The 22,464-nt window shown below is 37.5% G+C and overlaps 1 protein-coding gene across 1 annotated transcript in view; it reads left to right on the forward strand.

Moving 5' to 3' along the window:
* Window positions 1-22,464, forward strand: part of WDPCP (WD repeat containing planar cell polarity effector) — a 332,845-nt gene that overhangs the window by 86,449 nt on the left and 223,932 nt on the right. Inside the window, exons 2-6 of the mRNA XM_080936498.1 lie at window positions 10,769-10,853; window positions 14,095-14,142; window positions 14,993-15,043; window positions 18,117-18,187; window positions 18,444-18,503. Coding sequence (XP_080792624.1) covers window positions 10,793-10,853; window positions 14,095-14,142; window positions 14,993-15,043; window positions 18,117-18,187; window positions 18,444-18,503 — 291 coding nt within the window. The 5' untranslated portion in view covers window positions 10,769-10,792. The remainder of the gene's footprint in view (window positions 1-10,768; window positions 10,854-14,094; window positions 14,143-14,992; window positions 15,044-18,116; window positions 18,188-18,443; window positions 18,504-22,464) is intronic.

The following is a 22,464-nucleotide window of genomic DNA, read 5'->3' on the forward strand; positions in this document are numbered from 1 at the left end:
AGTTTTAAAGTTTGTGTGTGTGTGTGTGTGTGTGTGTGTGTGTGTGTGTGTATGTGTGTGTGTAGCAAATATACAAGTATCAAGTTGCATGAGCTGCTCCCTTTTTTATAAGATGCGCATCTCTCAACAGCTACTAGGGTTTGTTTTTTAGAGGAGGGGGTGGCAATCTGTCATCGAAGTGTTGACAAGTGAAACCGACAAGGTTGAGTTGGTTTAGCTGCAGGGCACTTCAGTACTTTCCAGTGGCTCTCCTAATTGTAGAGAAAGGCTTTCTGTATTTCTTTCATTTTTTTTCTCACTTTGATTTATATGCTTTTTAAAACAGTAATTCTGAATTGACAAATTACTTCAGTATTTAAGCATTGGTTTAGATAAGAGCTTTCAGTGTACTCTTTAACTGAGCCGTAAGAACTATTTCTGAAATTTAATTTATTTTCTCTTCAAAGCCACATTCTATGTATTCAAGAATAGCAAAATTATACTTATAGTTATAATTTAGAATTAATTACCATTATCATGTAGCGAACATTTCTATTCTGCCTTTCTATTGTTGTGATTATGGTACAATCTTGAAAAGCACTAGTACGTCCATATTTGAAGTGAAAGCTGGGTACCTGAGTCAGGCTGCTGGAGATTATTCCCTCATGCTGCCATTTGCTTTTGCAAGCATCCTTTTTGTCTTCCTAAGATGCCTAAAGTAAGCTCTGCCAATAATTTTGCAAGGTCATGGAAAAAAAAGCACTTGAGCTAGAATAATGGAAAACTGTGTGTAGCAAAATATTTAAAATGAGCACCAGCAAACAAGATGTTTGTATTAATAGGAGCCTAGAAAATGGCTGTGCAAAGGTCAGCACTGATCTTTAAATATTAGTGAAATTAAATTTATTGCATGTAATGAGTAGAAAAAAGAGGAGGCAGGCTTCAGCGAAGAAGCCATTGATAAATTGTCTAAATGTCAAAACTGCTTACCATGTGGAAAATGTTAAATTGACAAGATCTATTTAACTAAGTGAATTAAACAGTTTAAAGAATGCTCTAGAGAAATATTTTCCAAATTTAAGTACAACAGGAGACTTAGAAAGTTTTTTTTTTTCTTTTTAATTTGGCCACAGTTTATTTCATAGAAGTAATGGATTCTTTCTTTTTCTTCAAGGAATAGAATTTCCTTTGTTCTCTTTTAGTAAGACCGATGTACACGTTTTTGAGAACTTAGAATGGATCACTGCTTGCTTTATCCAGAAATAGCAAATGGCCTGTGGTTGCAGCCGTACGGAACTGTCCCTGGCGATGGGCCCGAGCTCTTTGGCTCTTTGCAGACCTTTAGCAGAATGGAGATCAGAGAGCTGGGTCATGACCAGTTCTTTATTTAAAAGAGAAACTGTACTTTCTCACTGTCTTCATATATAAGGCTTATAAAATTTAAGTAAGAAGTATCTCCAATGTATGTAATACCATTAGTACAGGATGAGGAAAACGAAAGGTGGGCAAAATGTAATTCTTGGAGGAAACAATTTCTTGAAATACATTAAAAGACACTTAATCATATTAACAAATAATAAAATAAAACCTACAAGTAGAAGAATATATTTTTTTCACTTATCAGATTGAAAGAGTGTAAAACTTTGACAGTGCTTCCAAGTGTTAAGGATGGGGAGGGGAAAGGATGTCCTGTGTTGAGTGGCAGTTTTACATGATACAATCATGAAAGATGCCACCTCAGTAGAAAGGGTTAGTATGTCTTTTCGTGGCACATGTTAGACATGTTGCTGTTTAGTAAGGGATTAGTTAAGTCGGTTATGATCACATTCAATGGAACATGAGTATCCTTTCTGGGCTGTTCAGTGAAAAGCAGCAAAATATATGCTTTATATATATAAAGGAAAATCTTGCTTTACAAAGATATAAAATAAGATAGGTATGAGTGTGTACATGTGAATACACCAAGGGATTCTGAAAGGACCCATGGCACGCTATGCTCAGGCTAATGTCATCCTCATTGGGTCCTGGGAACCTTCCACATCCCTGGTGTCCAGGACTTTCTAGTGTTTTCCCCCTGCCCCACCCACACTGCTGCATATTTCTATTCATTCTCCTGGTTCTCTGGGTTCTCGCCTGTCGCTTCCTATATCTGATCCTGTCCCCTCTTTTCCTTCCCTCTCCCCCTCCCATCCTGATCTGCTTCCTGTGATTATTCTGTTCCCCCTTCTAAGTGGGACTGAAGCATCCACACATGGACCTTCCTTCTTGCTAAGCTTCATATGGCCTGTGAGTTATGTCATTGGTAGTCTGAACTTTTGGCAGATATCCACCTGTCAGTGAGTTCACACCATGCATGTCCTTTTGGGTCTGGGTTACCTCACTCAGGGTGATATTTTCTAGTTCCATTCATTAGCCTGCAAAATTTGTGATGTTCTCACATTCAATAGCTGAGTAGTACTCCATTGTGTAAGTGTACCATATTTTCTGTATCCATTCTTTGGTTGAGGGACATCTGGGTTGTTTTCAGCTTCTGTATATTGTAAATAAGGCTGCTATGAACATAGTGGAGCATGTTCCTTTGTTTTATATTGGAGCATCTTTTGGGTATATGCCTAGGAGTGGTATAGTTGGGTCCCCAGGTAGTACTATGTCCAATTTTCTAAGGAAATGACAGACTCATTTCCACAGTGGTTGTACCAGCTTGCCGTCCCACCAGCATTGGAGTAGTGTTCCTCTTTCTCCACCTTATCATCAGCATGTGTTGTTGTTTGAGTTTGATCTTAACCATTTTGATTGGTGTTAGGTAGAATCTCAGAATTGTTCCTGTCTAAAGGAAATGCAGGGACAAAAAAAAATGCAGCAGAGACTGAAGGAAAGGCCATCCAGATGTACCGACACTAAACCCCGATACACATGCCAAGATGTGCTTGCAGACAGGAGACTGGCATGGCTGTTCTCTGAAAGGCTCTACCAGCACCTGACTGAGACAGATGCAGATACTTACAGTCAACCACTGGAATGAGCTAGGGGACCCCAGGGAAGAGCTAGGAGAAGGACTGAAGGAGCTGAAGGGGATTACAACCCCACAGGAAGAATAACAGTATCAATTAACTGGATCCCTCAGAGCTTCTAGGGACTAAGCCACCAACCAAAGAGCATACATGGCTGGTCCATAGTCTTCTGCTTCATATGTTGGGGAGGACTCTCTTGTCTGGCCTCAGTGGGAGGGGATGCACTTGGTCCTGTGGAGGCTTGATGCCCCAGAGAAGGGGGATGCTAGAGGGTGAGGTGGGAGTGGGTGAGTGGGTGAGTACACTCTTAGAGGCAAAGGGGAGAGATATGGGGTTGGAGGCACATCAAGGGGAGGCCTGGAAGCGGGACAACATTAGAAATGTAAAGAAATAAAATAATTAATTTAAAAAAAAGAAAGAAGAAAGAAAATTATTTTCCTTTCAACATTTTATGAGCCAGAGAAAAGAATTTTAAGGGTGCTTAAACTCAGAAAATACTACATTGTCCTTTTGGGTAACTTGTACATCTATTTTAGACTTGCTTTAAGACAATTTATTATGTAACATTATGTGCATTTGTTGGATAAAAGTTCCAGGAAAATTGCTTAACGATAGCATATAAAGAGCCATTATTCAGAGTTGTTTCGAGCTATGATACCCGACAGTGTAAGAAAGAGTTCACTGTGTAACATGTATCATATAATTGGTACTGTTTACTTTACTGATCTGTGAACTTACATGTTTATGTCAACACAATACAGGAGTTAAGATGATGACTTTGTTGCCAGAACCTGACCATGAGGAATCAAAGTAAGAGAATGGTACTCAGTTTCTAGTTTCTTATCACACACACACACACACACACACACACACAATTGTGAGCTTCCTTGTGGGTTCTGGGTCCTTTGGAAGAGTTGCTACTTGATCATTGTGCCAGCTGTCCAGTCTGTCCCCAAATAGGACTTACTCAGATAGTGTTGGTTGTTGTCAGTTAATAGTGGAAATAATTAGGTAAGGACCGTGTCTAACACTGTGCCATCTACTTTTGTATTGGTTCTACCATTCAGCTGCTTGGTAGTGTGCACTAAATTTAAAGTTTCAGAGCTAAAAGCATTGGGAATTTTGCACCCGTGTGCATCCATGTGGAGTCCAGAAGCCAACCTTAAGAACTGTCCATTTTGTTTTATAAGACAGTGTCTCCCTGGGACCTGGGGCACAGCAATTATAATACACTGATTGGTCAGAAAGCCTCAGAGGTCTGCCTGTCTTACCCTACCCAGCCCTGGGATTATAATCATGTGTCAGCATGCCAGAATTTTTACATGGGTTCTTGGGATTTGACCCAGATTCTCATGCTTGTAGGGTAAACATTTCACTAACTGAGCTATCATCTCCTTAGCCCCAAGTATTTATTTCCTTTTGACCCTCATGGGATCCTTGGAGGAGGAGCTCATTATTAAGCAAATATGCCTTTACTATTTAAGTCTAAAGTTAGTTTTGCAAAATGATCTGGAACTTTATCTGCTATACTAATTTTATGTAACTTTGACAGAGCACTGATAGAAATAGCTTGAAGGAGGAAGGGTTTATTTGGCTTACAACTTCAGGAGATATAAGTGCATTGTGCCGGGAAAAGCGTGGAAGTCAGCCAGCTCCATCCATGGCTCTGGGAACCTGGGGGCAGGTTGTTCACATTTTGGTAGATTGGGAAGTGAAGAGCTCTTGACAAGAATTGGAGGCAGGGACAACTTTAAAGTTCTACTAATGTGGCCTGTACACCAGCTAGGCCTGGAGCTTTATAACTTCCTTTAAAAAGGCCGAGCTGTTGAGGAACATGTTTTACAGCACACGAGTCTGTGAGAGACATTCTGCTTTCAGTGTATGCTATAGGACACTTTTAACACAGGAAGTCTCTAGATACACCTTAAATAATAATTTGAAACATTAGAAGGAGAATATCACTAAGGCAGCTAGTTCATTATTTGATAACTGCTTCTTGAATAAAATTAAAGGATAAAATTCTCACATTATAGGTAGTTAGTTATGTAATGCTCATTTATAATGCTCAGTCCTTTTTATCTTCAAAGCATTATACAACATTAATTAATGCTTACAACATCCTTGCAAATGTAGGTCAATATCATTATCCCTGTTTGTGCATGTGGGGAAATTGAGGCAGAGAGGGTAAATGATTTGGGTGAATTTATCATAGCAGGATTAAAATAAAGGCATTTTTGGCTCAGAGCCCAGAAGTCAGAACAGTGGAGCCACACCCTTTGGTAGCAGGCTTCATTTCTGTGCCCCTGATAAAACACGAATCCTTATTAAATCATATTGAGATCATCTCTGCATTCAGATTCAGAGCTAACAAGTTTCTTCACAATATAACCCCCACATGCCTTACAACCATAGCATTCCTGAGTCACTATTAATTAAACTAGTTTTTTCCATGATCATCATCATGTAACGTAATTGTTCAAATATTTATCTCCATTCATCTGGAATTTCACTCAGTGACTTCCACTTTGCAGTTTTTAAATTTTAGGTAGTGTTTATAATTCTCTCTTATTTTAAAAAGCTGGTCAGACATGCATACCTAGATGGTTCTTTCTCAATCTCCCATTGTGTCTAAAGTCCCGCTTTTTTTTTTTTTAACATAGGCAAATCTCACTGCTCTTAAACTCCCCTTTGCTGTGGTGTTTTAGTTCAGCCCCTGTTTGTGGGATAAGGTAAACCCATAGGAACTTGTTTGGGAAAGGGGTTTCTGGGAACCTCTTGTAGCCAAGAATAGTATGCATGAGCCCTTTGCGATGGTAAAACATGTAGGTCACAACCTAAGTCACATGCTGATGGGAGAGCTAAAGGGTAAAGATACCAAGCAACAAGGTCAGTGGTTAGGAAAACTCCCATGTTTGGACTGAGTGGTAGAACCAGTCACCACAGTGGTCCTTGGTTCTGGGCTCACTTGCTGAGCCTGAAATGAGGAGGCACACCTGCTCCCCGGGGCTTTGTGGAAGCACAGTCATCTTGGCAATCTACTTTTTGCCACTTCCATAATTATGAGTGCTCAGGGCCTATTGTCTTTCTACAAGATCACTTGAGTCCTTTTCTCCCTCTATCCCTCTTTCTCTCTGTCCCTCTCCCCGCTCTCTTGCTCTTTCTTACATTCTAACAATTCAAGCGCATGCTGTCTGCTACTTCAGTTGTCTTTCTAACAGGTCCCCTATATATATCACACTTTCCTTTTTCTTTTTGTTTGCTATCTCTTCAGGTAATCTTGCAATAATCATAACTTGAAACATTTCATTATTCTACTGTTTAGCAACTTTTTAGTAAGCGTAAGTCCAAATTCTGAAATTTGACAGTCAGAGACATCCTCTGTTTGGCCTGGTTTCTCTGTGCTACTTGCTCACTAAATCAAGCGTGTAAGAATAAATATAATTAAGCTTGTGTTTTTCTAATTCTTTAAGTGTTTTGTTCCTTCATTTTATCAACCTGTATTTCTTTCATGCATAATTTCCCAGTTCTTGAGTACTTTATATGATCATTTCTTTAGCTGGGCCTGGTGGTGTATACCTTTGATCCCAGCACCCAGGAGGCAGAAGCAGGTAGACTATTGTGAGTTCAAGCTTGGTCTGTCCTCATAGAGAGTTCAAGGACCAGGGCTGCATGGCTGGATAGTGAGACCTCGTTTCTAAAATAATTAATAATAACAACAACAATAACAATTTCTTTGCCAAACTGTACCATGTACTTAGCATCTGGATGGTTTTGTCTATTTTTGCTAGAGAGGTGTGCATTGCGGACTTCATATTCCAGGGTTGTTGTCTGCTGTGCCAGATTAGATACTGTTTGACAGTTGAGACAAGTGCCTTTGATGGCCAGTTATTTAGATGCAATAAGCCTCTGTGATCACAGATGAGCTGTGGTCCCTAGAAGTCCACTGGAGTAAATTTACCCCAAGGTTGATGACTTGTTATTTTGAGACTCCCCTGCCCTTTTGCATACACTTTGCTTGTTTTCTTCAGTGTTGAAAGTTTTGGGGAAAAAATTTGTGGCAATATGTCTATGATCAAATGTGTTCATGAATACACCTAACAGGTGTTTAATGATACTCCATGCTAATGATGTTAGAGAAGTAATTGTAACACACTGAATTTTATGTAATTGAAAAATAATTATGATTGTAACAATGCAGTGAACCAGTGGTTTATGTAAATGTATGCTATTTAGTTATCTTTTTAAACTTTTTCAATTAGACTCCTGAGGGAAACATATGATAAGTAGCAAGTGTATGTCCTACATTTACCCAAGAAAGATCCCCTCAGGCTCCTGCAGCGTTCAGCTGCTATACATCCATTTTAAACGTCTCCTTGGCGCCATGGTGTCCTAGCACTCTTTTTTCTTGCTTCATTATTCTTCTGCTATCATGTTTTACATTAGAGTTTTATTTGCCCTGAAGCTTTCTTTCCTCCCATAGCAGTCAAAATAGTTGGCTTCAGAAGACAGGTAACTGCAGAACTATCTACTTTGGCAGAAGACAAGCCTTTTGCAATTTAGTAAGTGTAAGCAATCTCTACTTCTCAAAAATATATTTATTTTCCAAAAGAACATTATCAGGGGCACGCTGCAGGAATGGTGTCTGAACGTTACTGTGGGCAGTAATAATTCAGATGTTCCAGCGTGGGAGGAAGTGATGGACGCCACCTTCAAACAGGGAGCATCCGCGGACTGACTGGGAAGTCAGAGGATTTTCTCACCTGCCTGTCCTCATGGATGCAGTATCTGTGCTTGCTCTCCTCAACTCTTTCTCATGTGGAGCCACCTTACAGCTAAACCATACTGCTTATCTAATCATGAAGACTGGATGTTTGGGTTACAAAATGGTATTGTGTGTGACAACAGAAGGTGACTGCATTGTTTAATTGAAATAAACAGAGCATGATACTGAAGATATTTAAAAATGAGTGAAAATTTAAATTATGGTTGTCATCTATCCTGTTATTTTTCAGTCATTATTTTCAAGATCCTGTATTTTTGTTCAGCACAGCTACTTTTGTTCTGGTCCGGGGTCTCCCTGAGAAATGCACAAGGGCAGTAAGTGCACTGATGTTTCTCAGCTCAGGGACCCCCACTGTTTGAGTGTTCTTTCATTCCCTCCAAAATACAGAGTGCTTCTGAAATTCTTTCCTTTCCTACTTCAAATATAATATTTGGAACGAACAAGCTCAGTCTTGGTTACTTCCTCCAGGCAGGTTTTCATATCAGGAAATTAACAGCATTCTCTTTTCACTGGTGGCATTCCTGAGTAAGATGCAAGATGTTTTAAGTGTTTAAAAACCTGTGTGGGTGTAAAGGTGCCAAGGCTCTTGGAGGTTAAAGGGTGGTATTAATCTGGTCTCTTTCTTTCCTTCTCATCTAGTTACATTGTAGTCTTTATCGAAGTCATTTTATTTATTCTGTTTATCCACTCTTCAAGTTTTTACAGTTTTCCTGGCAGATCACTGAATTTCAAGAAAAAAGGGTGAATATGCTACACTTAGCTATTTTTTCTCCTTACTCCATTGATGCAAAGCCCTGCTGAGGTTGAGGATTCACAGGATTGTGCCCTGTGTCTATGAGGGAGGCTACCGTGGCCTCCCTGGTCATTTTCCCCTGATCTGCTTCACTTGTATATACTCCAGCTCCTTGCTGTGTCCTTTCCCAAATGTTGGGGATCCCTCCTTGACCCCCATATCTGCCTTTTGGGCCCAGACCCTCTTCTGTGCTGGATGGCAGACTTTCTCTGAGTCCTGTGGCTCCCTGCTGCTTGCTTAGCCAGGCACCACATCAGCAGCAGCACGTGCCCAGCCCCTTAACCCTCACTACAGCCTGATACGATCCTGGGGTGCTGAACGTGAAGACAAGGTTGTGCCCAGAGGCTGTACTGACCCTGTGAGTTCCCCCTTGGGAGACATCTTTGCTCTCTACAAAGCTCATGTTGCCTTTTCTCCCTATACCATAATATTATTATATGTCTTCCAAATTAAAAAAATGTAACATATAATAAATATATAATGTTTATGTATATACATAAACACATATATATGTACTGCTCCAATGTGCACTGTTGCTAAGAATGTGTTCCACCCTCCATTTTATTATCAGGAGAAAGCTGTGGCATGTTTATTTCTACTTATCTATCAGTTTTTACCTTTCTACCTATATCTACCACTGACTTTTGGAACCTGGCATCCCTTTCATCAGGCTACCATCTACACTCCTGTGCTTCTACACACACCAGTACTGCAGCAGGGCACGGCTGCATCCCACAGAGCCTCGGCAGCGAGCCTGGGTGCATTCCCTTTGCCTTCACCAGCAGACGGCTGTGTGACCTTAGTTCCACAGGGTAGTCCCAGTGTTGCCACAAATACCTGGGAGGATAAAGTGAGATATGTGTGTTTAGAGCAAAGATTCAGTGTTACCCACCACCACCACCATCTCTTCCTCCTCCTCTTCCTCTTCTCTTCCTTTTCCTCACCCATCATCATGACGAAACTATTGAGATCCTGTGCTTCTCTTGAAGACTCATGGGAGCATTTTAGAATTTCTGTGAGGTTTCTCATAGCTCTGTTGTTCAGGTAGAATTGGATCCTGCTTTTAAGTTACCACAGTTTTTATTTTTCCTCTTCAGTCCGTGGAACTTCACGTCTCTTTAGCAGAACACTTGTTTCTTGATGGTTGTAATTATATCCTGGTAATGGGAAGGTGAAGTGAGGGCAAGGGAAGTCTCTATTAAGTCTAAAATTACTTGGGATTATTACCCATATGAATAACGTGGGAAATATTTTAGCCACTCCTAATGTTGGAGGAGCTGAAGAAACCTTTCATCTGTTAAAAGTTGTCCTAAACTTTTTCATGCTTGTTTTGTTTTCCAGAAGTTTCGTGAACATTTCTTTTGTGGTTTCCATAATGTTCTTAGTTTAAATCATTATATATGTTTCTAATATATAACATGTCTAATATGCTATATGAATTTTTAAGCAAATATGGAAAGTTATAAAAATTTATTTTAATACTTGTAAAATGTAAACTTTTTCCAGAGTCTCGTAGCTTTCTCCTAATGAGTCCAAATTGATGAGGTCCTATAAGGTTTTCTTTAAAGCATCAGTAGTGTATGTTACTGATCCCTGCTACTAAACTAGGAAGAAATCCAGGATGTGTATTTTAACTATCCTGATTTTTAAAATGTGCTTGGATTGTCTGTCATGATATGCAGATTAACATACTATATGAATAGTAATATAGTTTTATACAGTTCATTTTTAAGTAACTGTACCTCATATAATGGTGACTATATGGCATTTACCTGGCGCATTCCACTGTAGTCTGTTTATGTCTAGGGTATGTAAGATATTTACTTCATATATTAAAATGTATGTGCTTGTACTCAATAACCACGTAGCATACTGACTTCTCCTAAGACTTATGACTTAGAAGATGTTCATATACTAAATAATTCTAAATATGCTTAGAGCTGTAACCAAACGTATGTTATTGAAAACCCAAATATAGATAGTCTCCTTACCACATTTCTCAATGTGATGACATAGTAAATTCAGGAAAAGAAGTATATTTTTTTTCTAGAGTTTATTTCTGTACAGCTAACCAAATACACGAAAATGTGTTTAATCTAATGGACCATTTCTCAAATATTATTTTTAAAAGGGGCTTAGATTATAATTGACAACAGAGAATAGTTAATTGGTATCCCTCTTTCCCCTGATTACTTTGAACAGGACAGAGATTTCCTCTGCTGTCAGATGTCTTTCTGCTTGACTGAACTACACCTGTGGTCTCTGAAAAGCACCTTACACATTGCGGGTAAGTGAGCTCCTACTCTGGCGGGGCTCTTTAGTCTGTTAGGCGCTGTCACAAGAACTGGCAACGCTAGGGCCTGAATTGCCATATAGATTTGCAGTCTCTTTTTTCATCCTCAGTGAAAACCTGGGTAGATGAAAAAAACTTCCTTTAAGTATTCGTATTAACTTATCTTTTGGTGTGAGTGATGAAATAAATTTTACTAGTCTAATAGCATATCCTAAAGATACATACCTTCAATTTTTAAAAATTGAGCCTGTTCAACTGGTCATATAATTTTTTAGGCTAGCTCATAAAGAGACATTTCTGTTTGATATTAAAAACATTTCAAACATATACCTGAGATGTATATTTATGTTCTTAGTATTTTGTATGCATTTCTTAAGTAGAAATATATAATTTTGTTTTAACAATGTTTATTAATATTATAGGTTAAGATATGTTTATGTAAAAAATAACTTATAAAAATAATCTTTTACTTTAATTATCCAGATTAATTTTTAAGAAATATATTTTTACTTACATTACTTTTATATCTTATAAAGTACTGTTTTTTAATATTGAATGTACAATAACAGATGAATATCATGTTTCAGTTTTTCCTTAATGTATATAAAGATGGAATTTCTAGTTTAAATATGATACATATTTGCTTCTTCCCAAAACTCTTTTAAAATAAGATTAACTGAATTAAAATAAAGATGCATAAATGCACAAGATCTGAGATTAGGAAAAGGATACCTGCAATCGGCCACCTTTTGGAAAACTGAAGCCATGAAGGAATTAGCAGAGCTAAACATCTGAGGCTCATTTTCCTGGAGAGGAGAATTTCAGTGTCAGCCATTGCAGATGAAACTTTGGAAGGGTGCAGAAACTTGAGGAGCATGTCGTGCAGAGATGAGGACAGGTAACCAGGCTGACGGCCAAGGGGATGCACGCCTGCAGAAAGTAATGAGACACCTTCATGATGTGGAAATACTTAATTAAGGATGCTCCAACTCTAGGACACGAACGCCACTGGAGGAAGGCCCGCTGAATTGAACTCAGAAGAATTGAAGCTGATGTTACACATGGGTGAGGTCCTTTTCATCACCCTCGATCTGAGGGTGTTTCCTCACCACTGTGTATCTGCTGAGAAAGAAGGAGCTTGGGAATAGAATCCTTTTCTGGGGTAACTCCACAACCCCAAAGAGAAGACATCTACACTGATGTTCTAGTGGTCTTGGGCAAATCACTCTGGCCCCTGCTGGTCAGTGAAGACTACTCAGTGAAACCTGGTCAGGTCTGTAAGGTATCAGTAGACGTCCAGAGTGTCACATCATCAGACACCTGAATGTTTCTACAGGAAAGAAGATGAGTAATAAAAAGAAGACAGGCAAGAGGATTTCTGGAGAAACAAAGATGAAGTAGGAAAGGGAAAGAAAATACACAAACCTAAGGAAAGGGCTGAATTCATGAAGTAAAAATCAAATATAGATGCTAAACTGTTCTCCTGAAAATTGAACATATAATTCACAAGAAACAAGCTTTAACATTAAAAGTGAAAAACTGTTTCAGAAAATTTTCTTCCTTTTCATATGTGCATGCTTCTTCTCAGACAGAAGGACTCTCATTGCTTCCATGACTGTAGTTCACCAGTCAATTCCTCTTAGATATTACTCTTGCATTCCTGTGTCCACTTTCCCTGTGTGCACACCTTCACTCATGTCCACACCAGGCTGTCATTCCCCAGTGTATGTACTATGTGTCTACAGAGGCTCTAACTCTGCATCATCTGATTACTGCATAGACATCTTCCTCACCAGCCCTGGTCCTTCTTGGACAGGTTTCCTGTGTGGATCCCCTTGTCCTATTTCAGTCCCACTTCACCAGGTACAGTAAGGCCAGATTGTACATGGAACTCAAGGTCTCTTAGGATCTTCCTAGTTCTATGTTAAAGTTGTAAATATATTGGTGTAGAAAATGATATTATAATTATAAGCTGTGGTGTCTTAATAGGAAATATTGCTTGCATATATAATGTCTGCAGTTCTTAGCTCATAGCTTTAAATAACAAACTTTTAAAATTGAAGTGTAACATATGTACTGAAAAGTGTACAGATTGTAAGAATATGTTGTGAACTATCAAAAAGTGAACACACTCGTGAAATCACTACTCATCCTAACAAATTATTATAAAGGGTCACAGTCTCCTAGTCGGTCTTTGATAGATGCTTTCTACCTAACTGATACCCAATTGAATTCTTTAAAAATCATTTCTTATTTAAAAATCAATAACAACACAGCGTTAGTATATGAGTATTGAGCATGTCAAAAATACAGGACTGTTACTTATTTGCAAACTGAATTATAGCAGTTTTACTTGACGGTTTTCTTTTGGTTTTGTCCTTCAGTTTGATGAAGTTTGGAGGCAGTCAGTCACTAGGGGGCAGCCTGTACTGCTCCACTTCCTGAGAGACAGTTGTAGTCTCCTTATGTTAGTAAGTGAGAATTATTTTTGCATGGAAGAAAACAAGTGTTATTTCAATAAAAGAGATATTTTATTATTCATAGACATGGGAAAAATTATTCTGCTCTCTTGTTTAAATTGCAAGAACAGAATCCCTTGGTTAAACCAATCTCAACATCTGCGGAGTCTCACTTGTCTCTTACCTAGCCCAGCAGAGCGTCTGAATTTGAATAGGTTTGGAAGCCTTTTGACTCTAAACAAGTTTTGGATAATAATTTATCCACAGCTCTCGGTAATCCCCCCTTTCTTCTTGCATATTTCCTCCCAAATGCTATAGGATAGGAACTAGATTTCTGAGCTAAATTGGAGAAAAGCAAGCCACAGCTCAGAATCCAACAGCTAGGGCATTTTCTTCCATCCACTGACTTCATTTGGCATTGCTTAGTGGCAGTTCCTTTTGGTAGCGCCCTGTGAAAAATATCAGAGGAAGTGTGAAAGAGAAAACTTGGTCTTCCTTGATCTCAGTTCTTTACTAATCTTCCCCATGCCATTCTAGTTCTGTGTGGTTCCTTATGCCATTCTGATTTTCTCATTAGATCGATAAAGTTTCCAGTTTCTGCATATCCCTAGAATAGATGAACCCATGTCCAGATGCTTTTGAGCTATTTTATTTCTAGTAACATAAGGAGACTGTTTCTGCTCCTCTCCCCACAATCCCCTCTGATATAGTATGATTTGGCTTCATACTCTCCAGAACTTTTACCATAATTTAATGTTCTCTCTTTTTCTCTATAGATAGAGACATCGGCGTCTACCAGTACTATGACAAGAAAGAGCCACCAGGTAAAGTGCTTACCTATTCTACTTAATTGGTTTTATAAATGAAATATTCCAAGAAATGGAGAAGAACATTAAAAACTCTGTGTTTATGAGCTTTAGATAAATTCCAAACTTTTAAGAGCAGTCACTTCAGATTTTTTAAAGAGAAAAATGCTAAGGTTGATATCTGATCAATCAAAAATAAAGCAATACTGAGAAAATGCTGTAGAAGAACGTGAAATTTTTCATTTTGTTGCTGATCAGGCTGATAACAGGACAGTCTGTCTACTCGCATTTATTTATTGGTGCCCCAGCAGAGGGCATTGTTAATGCATTGGTCCCGAGATGCTGGCCTCCCGGATCCTCACCTGATATCTGAAATAGACATTTCTGAGTGAATGATCAATTTTCTTTATCTGATTAATCCTGTTAATCCCAGAAGTTTTATGATGGGCCAAAAGGTCTCCCTAGCTAGAGTTACTTCCTGTTCTCTTTTTGGTTGAAGTGGAGGCTGTGTGAGCACCCTGTGTGCTTAGCATGGCGGTTAATAGGCTAACTTCAGAGCTCTGATGACAGATGCATCAGCTTCTCTTCTGGGCTCGGTTGCAGTTCCCTTTCCTGTCTGATGAGATTGGAAGCTCAGAATATCGGCCCACCTGTTGTGCTGTATAAGCCTTTTCACTGCACAGTAAGGAAATGGCTTCCAGGACATGCAAGCGTACACTCTGACATTCTCTCTCAACTGCCTTTTTAAAGCTTAGCATCATGTATTAATCTCAGTGCCTGAAACAATCTATTGTCTGTGCACCCATTAAAATACAAGATACTTTAATAAAAACAAATCCCACCTCTTTTCATCTTTCCTTTGCTACAGTATCAGCAACAGAACATGGTAACTTAGAAGAAAAACAAAGGCTGGCAGAATGTAAGTTTACCTTATGTATATATTTAAGTTATTAGAAAAATAGAGCATTATGTTACCATTGAATTGTTTTCTGCACAAATTGTAAATGATACTCTGTCCACATTTCTTATAATTACTAATTTGTATTGTTTTTATATTAACCTCAATCATAATCATTGTATGTTAGGTTTTTCTAATTTAAATCATTAAAATATTTACTATGTAAAATTTTGGTAAGATATATACTTGTGTAAACACAAACTTAAAATTATATATATTTGCATTTAATATTTTTAAATAAGCTATTCTTATCTAAAATATTTAGTTGGCTAATAAAAATATAAATGTTCAAGGTGTACAACATAGTAACTTGATTTATCAATCATGCAAGTTTTGTAGTAAATACATGTATATGTTACCTCATTTTTGTGTGAGAAAATGATTATAAATCATGTTCAAATTTTGGTAACACTTAATTATTCATATTTTGCCTAAGGTGTTAACATTTTACTAATTTTTAACATTTTAATTTTATTATTGTGTATGTGTGTGTGTGTGTATGTGTGTGTGTGTGTGTGTGTGTGTGTGCATGACTGTGTGTTCTTGTGTGCACTATAATGTGTGTGTGAAAATCAGAGGAGAATTGGCCTTTCCCTGTCACCATGTTGGTTCTAAGAATTGAACTCAGGTTGTCAGTCTTTGCAGTGGGCACTTGCACCTTCTGGGCCATCTGGCCAATCCTGCTGTGCTTATTTTTAATAAAGTAAGGTTTGTTATATCAGCATTTTATTAAGTTGTTGTTATTCTCAAAGATAAAGTATGGTGTATGTATAACTATATCACTATATGGGTTTAATGATTTAAACCTAATGTAATTTAAAGTTTTATTTGGAATATGGTTAGATCTGAAAAGCCCTCCCTCTTTTCTTATTTTAAGTGATTAAACTGACATTTAATTTTTAGAATATTGCATTAGTATCTGCAACACATATCTTGAAATTTGTACATATGCTCTACACATCAAAATTATGTTTATAGAGCCAAATTAATTTGCTGAAATAACATATATAGCAATTTCTGCTTTCAAATTTAAATATCTATATATGCTATATATTATTTGTATATGCACACATGACATGTACATTTATATATACAGTTCCTTTTAGAATTATTAAATATGAGAATATAAAGATTAATTTATATTTTCAATGAGTTTAATATGCTACTAGTATTATTTGTGTACCATGTATTCATGTGTATGTGGTGGGTGCTAGAGATGGAATGCAGGGCTTCACATACATTAGGCAAGTGCCTTATCGCTGATTTAGATCCCTGCCCCAATTTTATTAATTTTTAAACTATATTTAGTTTTTGGTTAACTTTGTGCCTTTCCTAAATAACCTTTCAATTTAAATTATTTAAAACAAATTAAAGGTATATTGTTATTGAATAATGGCATAGATTTTAGAATTATTTTTCATTTCACTGAAAATAGATTTCTTTTCCACATTATATATCCTGATTACTGCTTCTTCTCTCTCTGCTCCTTGTAGCTCCTCCCCACCACTCCTCCCATATGGATCCATTCCCTTTCTGTCTCTCATTAGAAAGCAAGCAGGCTCCTAAGGGATAATAATAACATGAAACACAATAAAATAATATGTAAGATAAAACAAAAGCTAACAAATTGGAATTGAACAAACCAAACCAAGCAGAAGGAAAAGAGACCAAGAGAAGTCACAAGAATCAGAGACTCACTTAATCACACACCCAGGAATCCCATAAACACACTAAATTAGAAGCCATAAAATATGCTCAGAGGACCCAGTACAGACCTGTGCAGGCCCTTTGTATGCATGCTACCTTAATCTCTGTGTATTCATGTGAGCTTTGATTATGTTGATGTAGAGGTGTCCTGTATCATCTATGGCTCTTAGACTTTTCCTACCTCCTCTTCTGCTGGGTTTCTGAGCCCCAAGGAGGGATTTGATAGAGACATCCCCATTTAAGGCTGAGTGTTCCAAGGTCTCTCACTCTCGGCATCAGGTCTGGCTGTGGCTCTCTGTATCTGTTCCTGTCTGCTATAGAAGGAAGCTTCTTCGATGATAACTGAGCAAGGCACTGATTTCTGAGTTTAGCAGAATGTCATTAACAGTGCTTTGTTCGTTCATTTTTGTAAAAACAGTGGTATTTGTCTCCTTGTTCCTTGAGATATCTGATCTCAGGTTCTTGGTCATCCAGTCATTGGCAGGAATGGGTTCCATCTCATGATGTGGGCCCTAAGTCAGATCAGATACTGGCTGGTTCCTCCCACAAGCTTTGTGCCTGTCTTGTGCACTAGCAGACCTTTCAGGCAGGACATCCTTGTAGATTAAAGGGTTTATAGCTGAGTTGGTGTTTGTTTGAGAGAATTATTTCAAAGAGCATCTCTAACATCTATTTTTTGTTTGTTTGTTGTTATTGATTTTTCGAGACAGTGTTTCTCTGTGTAGCCTGTACACAGAGTCTAGGAGCTTGCTCTGTAGACCAGGTTGGTCTCAAACTCATAGACATCCACCTGCCTCTGCCTCCCAAGTGCCAGGATTAAAGACATGTACCACCACTGCCTGCATAATACCTGTTTCTTAAAAATTGGATCTCCCTTTAAAGAATTGACTTATTTAGTGCTTTAGTCATATTTAAATTAAATTTCTGCATATTGCTTTAATGTTCTGCTTCTTTCCTAACCACATTTAACATATTTATCAGGGGTTTTAGGTCTGAGCTGGCCACTTGCATGAGCTGGAATTTTTTTTGAGTCGAACCTTTACTATTTTCACAAAAAAAAATTACTTAAATTATAAAGATGAGGCCATTTGCTGCTATATAATGCTAGACCCTTGGCCTACAAAATTGTTTGAAGGGTCTCTGGGTCTTGTTGGTTGTCATCACAGTATTATAATTAGGAAGATTAGCTTGTGGTAAAAATCCTGTTTCTGTAACAAAGCCTTTTGGAGACTGTCATTTAGTGATAGAGCTGAAGTCCACACTGCTAAGCAGAGGTTCTTTCTTTAAATCATCCTTAACTAACTGTTGTGCATGTTTTATTTGCCAGCACGAGATTATCCTTGGACACTCAGAAATAGACGCCCAGAGAAACTTCGAGATTCACTGAAAGAGTTGGAGGTATCTTTCAAAAGCTTTCAAAAATGGGAACAAACAAATCTGTTTTAGAACATCTTTCAACAGACGTAATTTTCATAAAGGACCAGCTCTTGTGGTGATGATGGCTGTGCTTTTGTTTAGAGAGAGCTTCCCACACACTTGGGTCTTTGTGTGGCTTGCTGATTGCTTTCTTTTTTCCTTGCAAATCAGAAGCACTTTAACTGACAATGACAAGTGTCTAGCCAACTGCACTCTCTCTTTTTCTGTTGTCCTTCAGGAACTGATGCACAACAGTCAGTGTGTGCTGAGCAAATGGAAGAACGAATACATCTGTCAGGTAAAATGGTTTGACAAGCAATGGAGCCCAAAGAGAACTATGTAACAATTGGTAGTCCTCTGTTATGATAGGTAATGGGAAAAACTTTTCAAGAGTGAGTATTTTATAGTTGTAATTTTAGACATTCTAAAGGGAACATTAGACAGATTGACACAGGCCCCAAGTCCTCATTAGCTACTGTGGTAGTATTTAGAAACACTAATATGAATCTTTGCAGGCAGTGTTTCTCACTTGGGGTTATCTGGGTATAATATTAGATATTCACCGGCATGTTCTTTTAAGTGACAATGACACCATAGGACAAAAAATTTCAGTATAGTATTTTTATAAACATTTATAAATAGCATGTTATAGAAATGGATAGGCAAATAGTGAAACCTAATTTAACAGAGTTAGTCTCTCATTTTGACCCTCTAAGTTGTATGTTTTAATGTGGTAGACACTAGTCATATGTGGCTATTTTAAAATAACATTAAAATTTCAATTCTCCAGTTAAATCTTTCTCCAGTTTAAGCTCCTGGCAGTCCAGGATGCAGATATAGACCATTTCCACGGCAACAAGTTCTATTGGACAGCCTTGTGCTCAGTAGGCCTAGATTTAGAACATTATCAGGACATCATAATTAACACACATTGACTATAAAATAAGGGACAAATTTCTTTTTAGCCTTGCTGATGTATATAAAACAATACCATTTGCTTGGGAAAATTTACTGGCTTTTGAATAAAAGGATAATTTAAGTCATCTGTATGTTTATATTGTATCACCACTACTAATAATTATAATTTATTTTTAGAATCAAATATACTGTTTCATTTTTAATTTTTGTGCTTTCCATTACAATTTTTTAAATGTGTGAACATTCTTGTTTATAGGTTAGGCCCATCGTTTTATCCATAAACCTCCTAATATCAAATTCATTGTAATTATAAATATTACTTAATAGTCTTTTACATAGACTATTATTTTAGTTGATTCTAATTTTCCTCTTAGAACATTTTATTGTTTGTCTAAACTGTTCTCCCTTTAGTAATGGAGGTTAACTGTTACCTTGTCATTTGGCATGAATTCCTACTTTCTAGACTCTTTACAAGGCTGAGTGAATATTTTCAGAACCATAACACTTGTAAAATTATCCTTAGACTACTTTTCAAAAGAATACCACTGTCTGAAGTCATAACTTATTTGCATAGAGATGTGTGATGAGATCTTCAAGCTTGAATATCAGATGTACTGCAGTAAGTTTCAGACTTAGTTCGGCTTAAACTTGGCGTTTCTAATGCCATTGCTCACTGCAAAAACAGGCTCAAAATTATTTGACTGGAGGGCAAGCCTCCCACCTACATTAAGTTGTGTGCCTCACGGCCTCCACCCTTACCATCACTTGGGGTAAGTTGGAACATGTCAGGTCTTTAAAAAAATGCAGTGGAGCATCCTAGTTAGATGACTACTTTTAGATAGATTTCATTGCCTTTTAATTTAATGACAAAGTTTGTGTGTGTGTGGTTCGCATGTTCCAGAAAGGATATCTTTTTATTATTGAATTCATTCAACTCGGAACATTCTTTTTAAATGACAGAATGCATACAGAGATTGCTTTTGTAGTTTACAATAGACAGCTTTTGTGGCTCTGGCTGGTATACCAGAGTCTACTTTTGGCAGTTCTATTGGGATTTACCTAATTTTATGTTCTGTTTTATTTTTATTTCTATGATGGATAAAGTTTTTCTATAATAGACCTTTACTCTCAGCACATTCTTGATATATTTTGGAGAGATAATTTCCTCTGTGCTCACAGGTCCTAGTCAATCCTTGCAGCTTTAGGACCAACCTTTGGGACACTTCCTAGCTATCTGTCAGGCAAGAGTTTCCTATCTCTAAAAAATGTGTATGAGTTTCATTTTCTCAAGATTTCTGGTATTATAGCAAGTTAAAAATAATTTGGTGTTGAAACTAGAATTTCGGTTTAAGGAAAGGGTCTGTTAGCCCTTTCTGTTATATTTTTATAAGGGTTTGTTAAATTGTATTTGATCATAATGTTATTTAAACTCTTTCATCAGTCTCTGCATTCCAAAACAGTTCCCAAAACGTCACATGCTTAAGTTCTATTAGTGCTTTTCCTGTACGTTCAGTCCTAACTTGGCAGCAGTTGACCATGTAGATTGTATTACTCTTAGAAAACATGTTTCTGGATTGTGTGCCTGTGCGTGTGTGTATGTGTGGTGTGTCGTGAGAGCTGTAGACATACTCTTGCATGTGCACAGCGTGTGGATGCCAGGAAGACTTTGGATGCCTTCCTGTTCCACCTTCCTCATTTTGAGGCAGTGTCTCTCCTTGAATTGTAATCTCACTGTGTGGCTTTGTTGCCTTTCCCGTGAGCCTCAGGGATCTGCCTGCCACTCTTCTCCCTAACCCCCTTTCCATACACACTCATGTTGAGCTTCCAAGCATACATGGCCATGATTGGCTTTAAAGTATTAAAAGCTATAGCTACAATTTAGAATTTTTAGTTTGGAAACTAGCAAATTCACTCTTGTTTTCGTCTTAAACAATCAACAGAATAAATTAGTAACCTCATGTTTGACCTTCTTAAACCACTCAGATAAACTTTTTTAAAAGGAGAGAAATAGTTTTAAGAGGCTAGGGCTGTGTGCTGGTCCTCTTGCTTTCACAGCAAGCAGTCCTAACTGATGAGCCATATCCCCAGTCCCATCCTGGACACCCTTGATGCTAAAACATTTGGATTCTCAGTCTTTGAATGAGGCCATTTCTCTACTGTGAATGTTTTTTAAGGAAGTGATAAAATTGGATTTATGGAATTCAATTTAGTTGAAATCTCTTTAAAAAAATCTTTAAAAGATCCACTTGTTTAGAAATCTTTGAAGAGGCTACTGCAGTATGAAGGATTAACAAGGATGTAATCTGAGCTCAGATCTTATGTCAAATAAGGAGGATTTACAGGTTGTCATTACCAAGGCTTAGTTTATATTATTGATCCAATGACTTATAGATTGTAACATACAAAATAATTTTCTCTACTTACAAATTCAGAACACTGTACATGTCGAAAGTCACTTAGTATATATGTTTGGGGACTTAAACATTGTCTTTGGAGCATTTGTGTTCAACTTTCCCATCCTTAGTATGAGATTATTGAAATCTATAAGATACTAGTTAGAAGTTTGATTTCAGCAACCAGTCAGCATACTCAGTTTTTTCTTAATCAACAAAACATATTTAGTAGTTTCCTGTTTTGACTTTCTTAAACCTTTTATATAAATTTTTTAATGAAAAAATAGTTTTTGTTAAATACTGTTAGATAGTTCATCTCTCTGGTTGAATATTAAATCCATAAAGTATTGTGCTATGGTCATGGTCATGTCAATAGGTTACTTTGTAACTAGTTAAAAATATATTCATTAAGCATAGATATAACCTTACACACTGATTTTTAGATTAAAATGTTTGACACACACATATACATACGCATACAATCTGTATACACAAATATATAAATACGACTTGCTGAGTTTGTTGTTGTTGTTAATGTGTATGTGGTTTAAGGGCTGACCACTGTGTATTGGACAACCAATATGGGGGCTCATCTGTATGAAGGGCTAATTTTCCTTTTTCCAGCAGTCATTCCTTGCCTAAGGGGAGGGATCCTGTGAAATTATTCCTTTTCTTTTTATATTAACATGTCCATTTATATAACATGTCCTTTAGTCTTACTTTTATGCAGTCATTTCTGAAAGTATTTACAAGCAGATTGCTAGTATTCTATGTTTTAGAATCTTTTCATCTCCTTTTCTGCAATGTCCCTGAGTCACAGGTATATACGCTGTGATGCAGTTCTACCTATCTATCTATCTATATCTATCTATCTATCTATCTATCTATCTATCTATCTGTCTGTCTGTCTGTCTGTCTGTCTGTCTGTCAGGGCTGGGCTGCTGTGAT

This window comes from Micromys minutus, assembly GCF_963924665.1.
Source record: "Micromys minutus genome assembly, chromosome: 1".
In the NCBI taxonomy this organism is placed as follows: domain Eukaryota; kingdom Metazoa; phylum Chordata; class Mammalia; order Rodentia; family Muridae; genus Micromys; species Micromys minutus.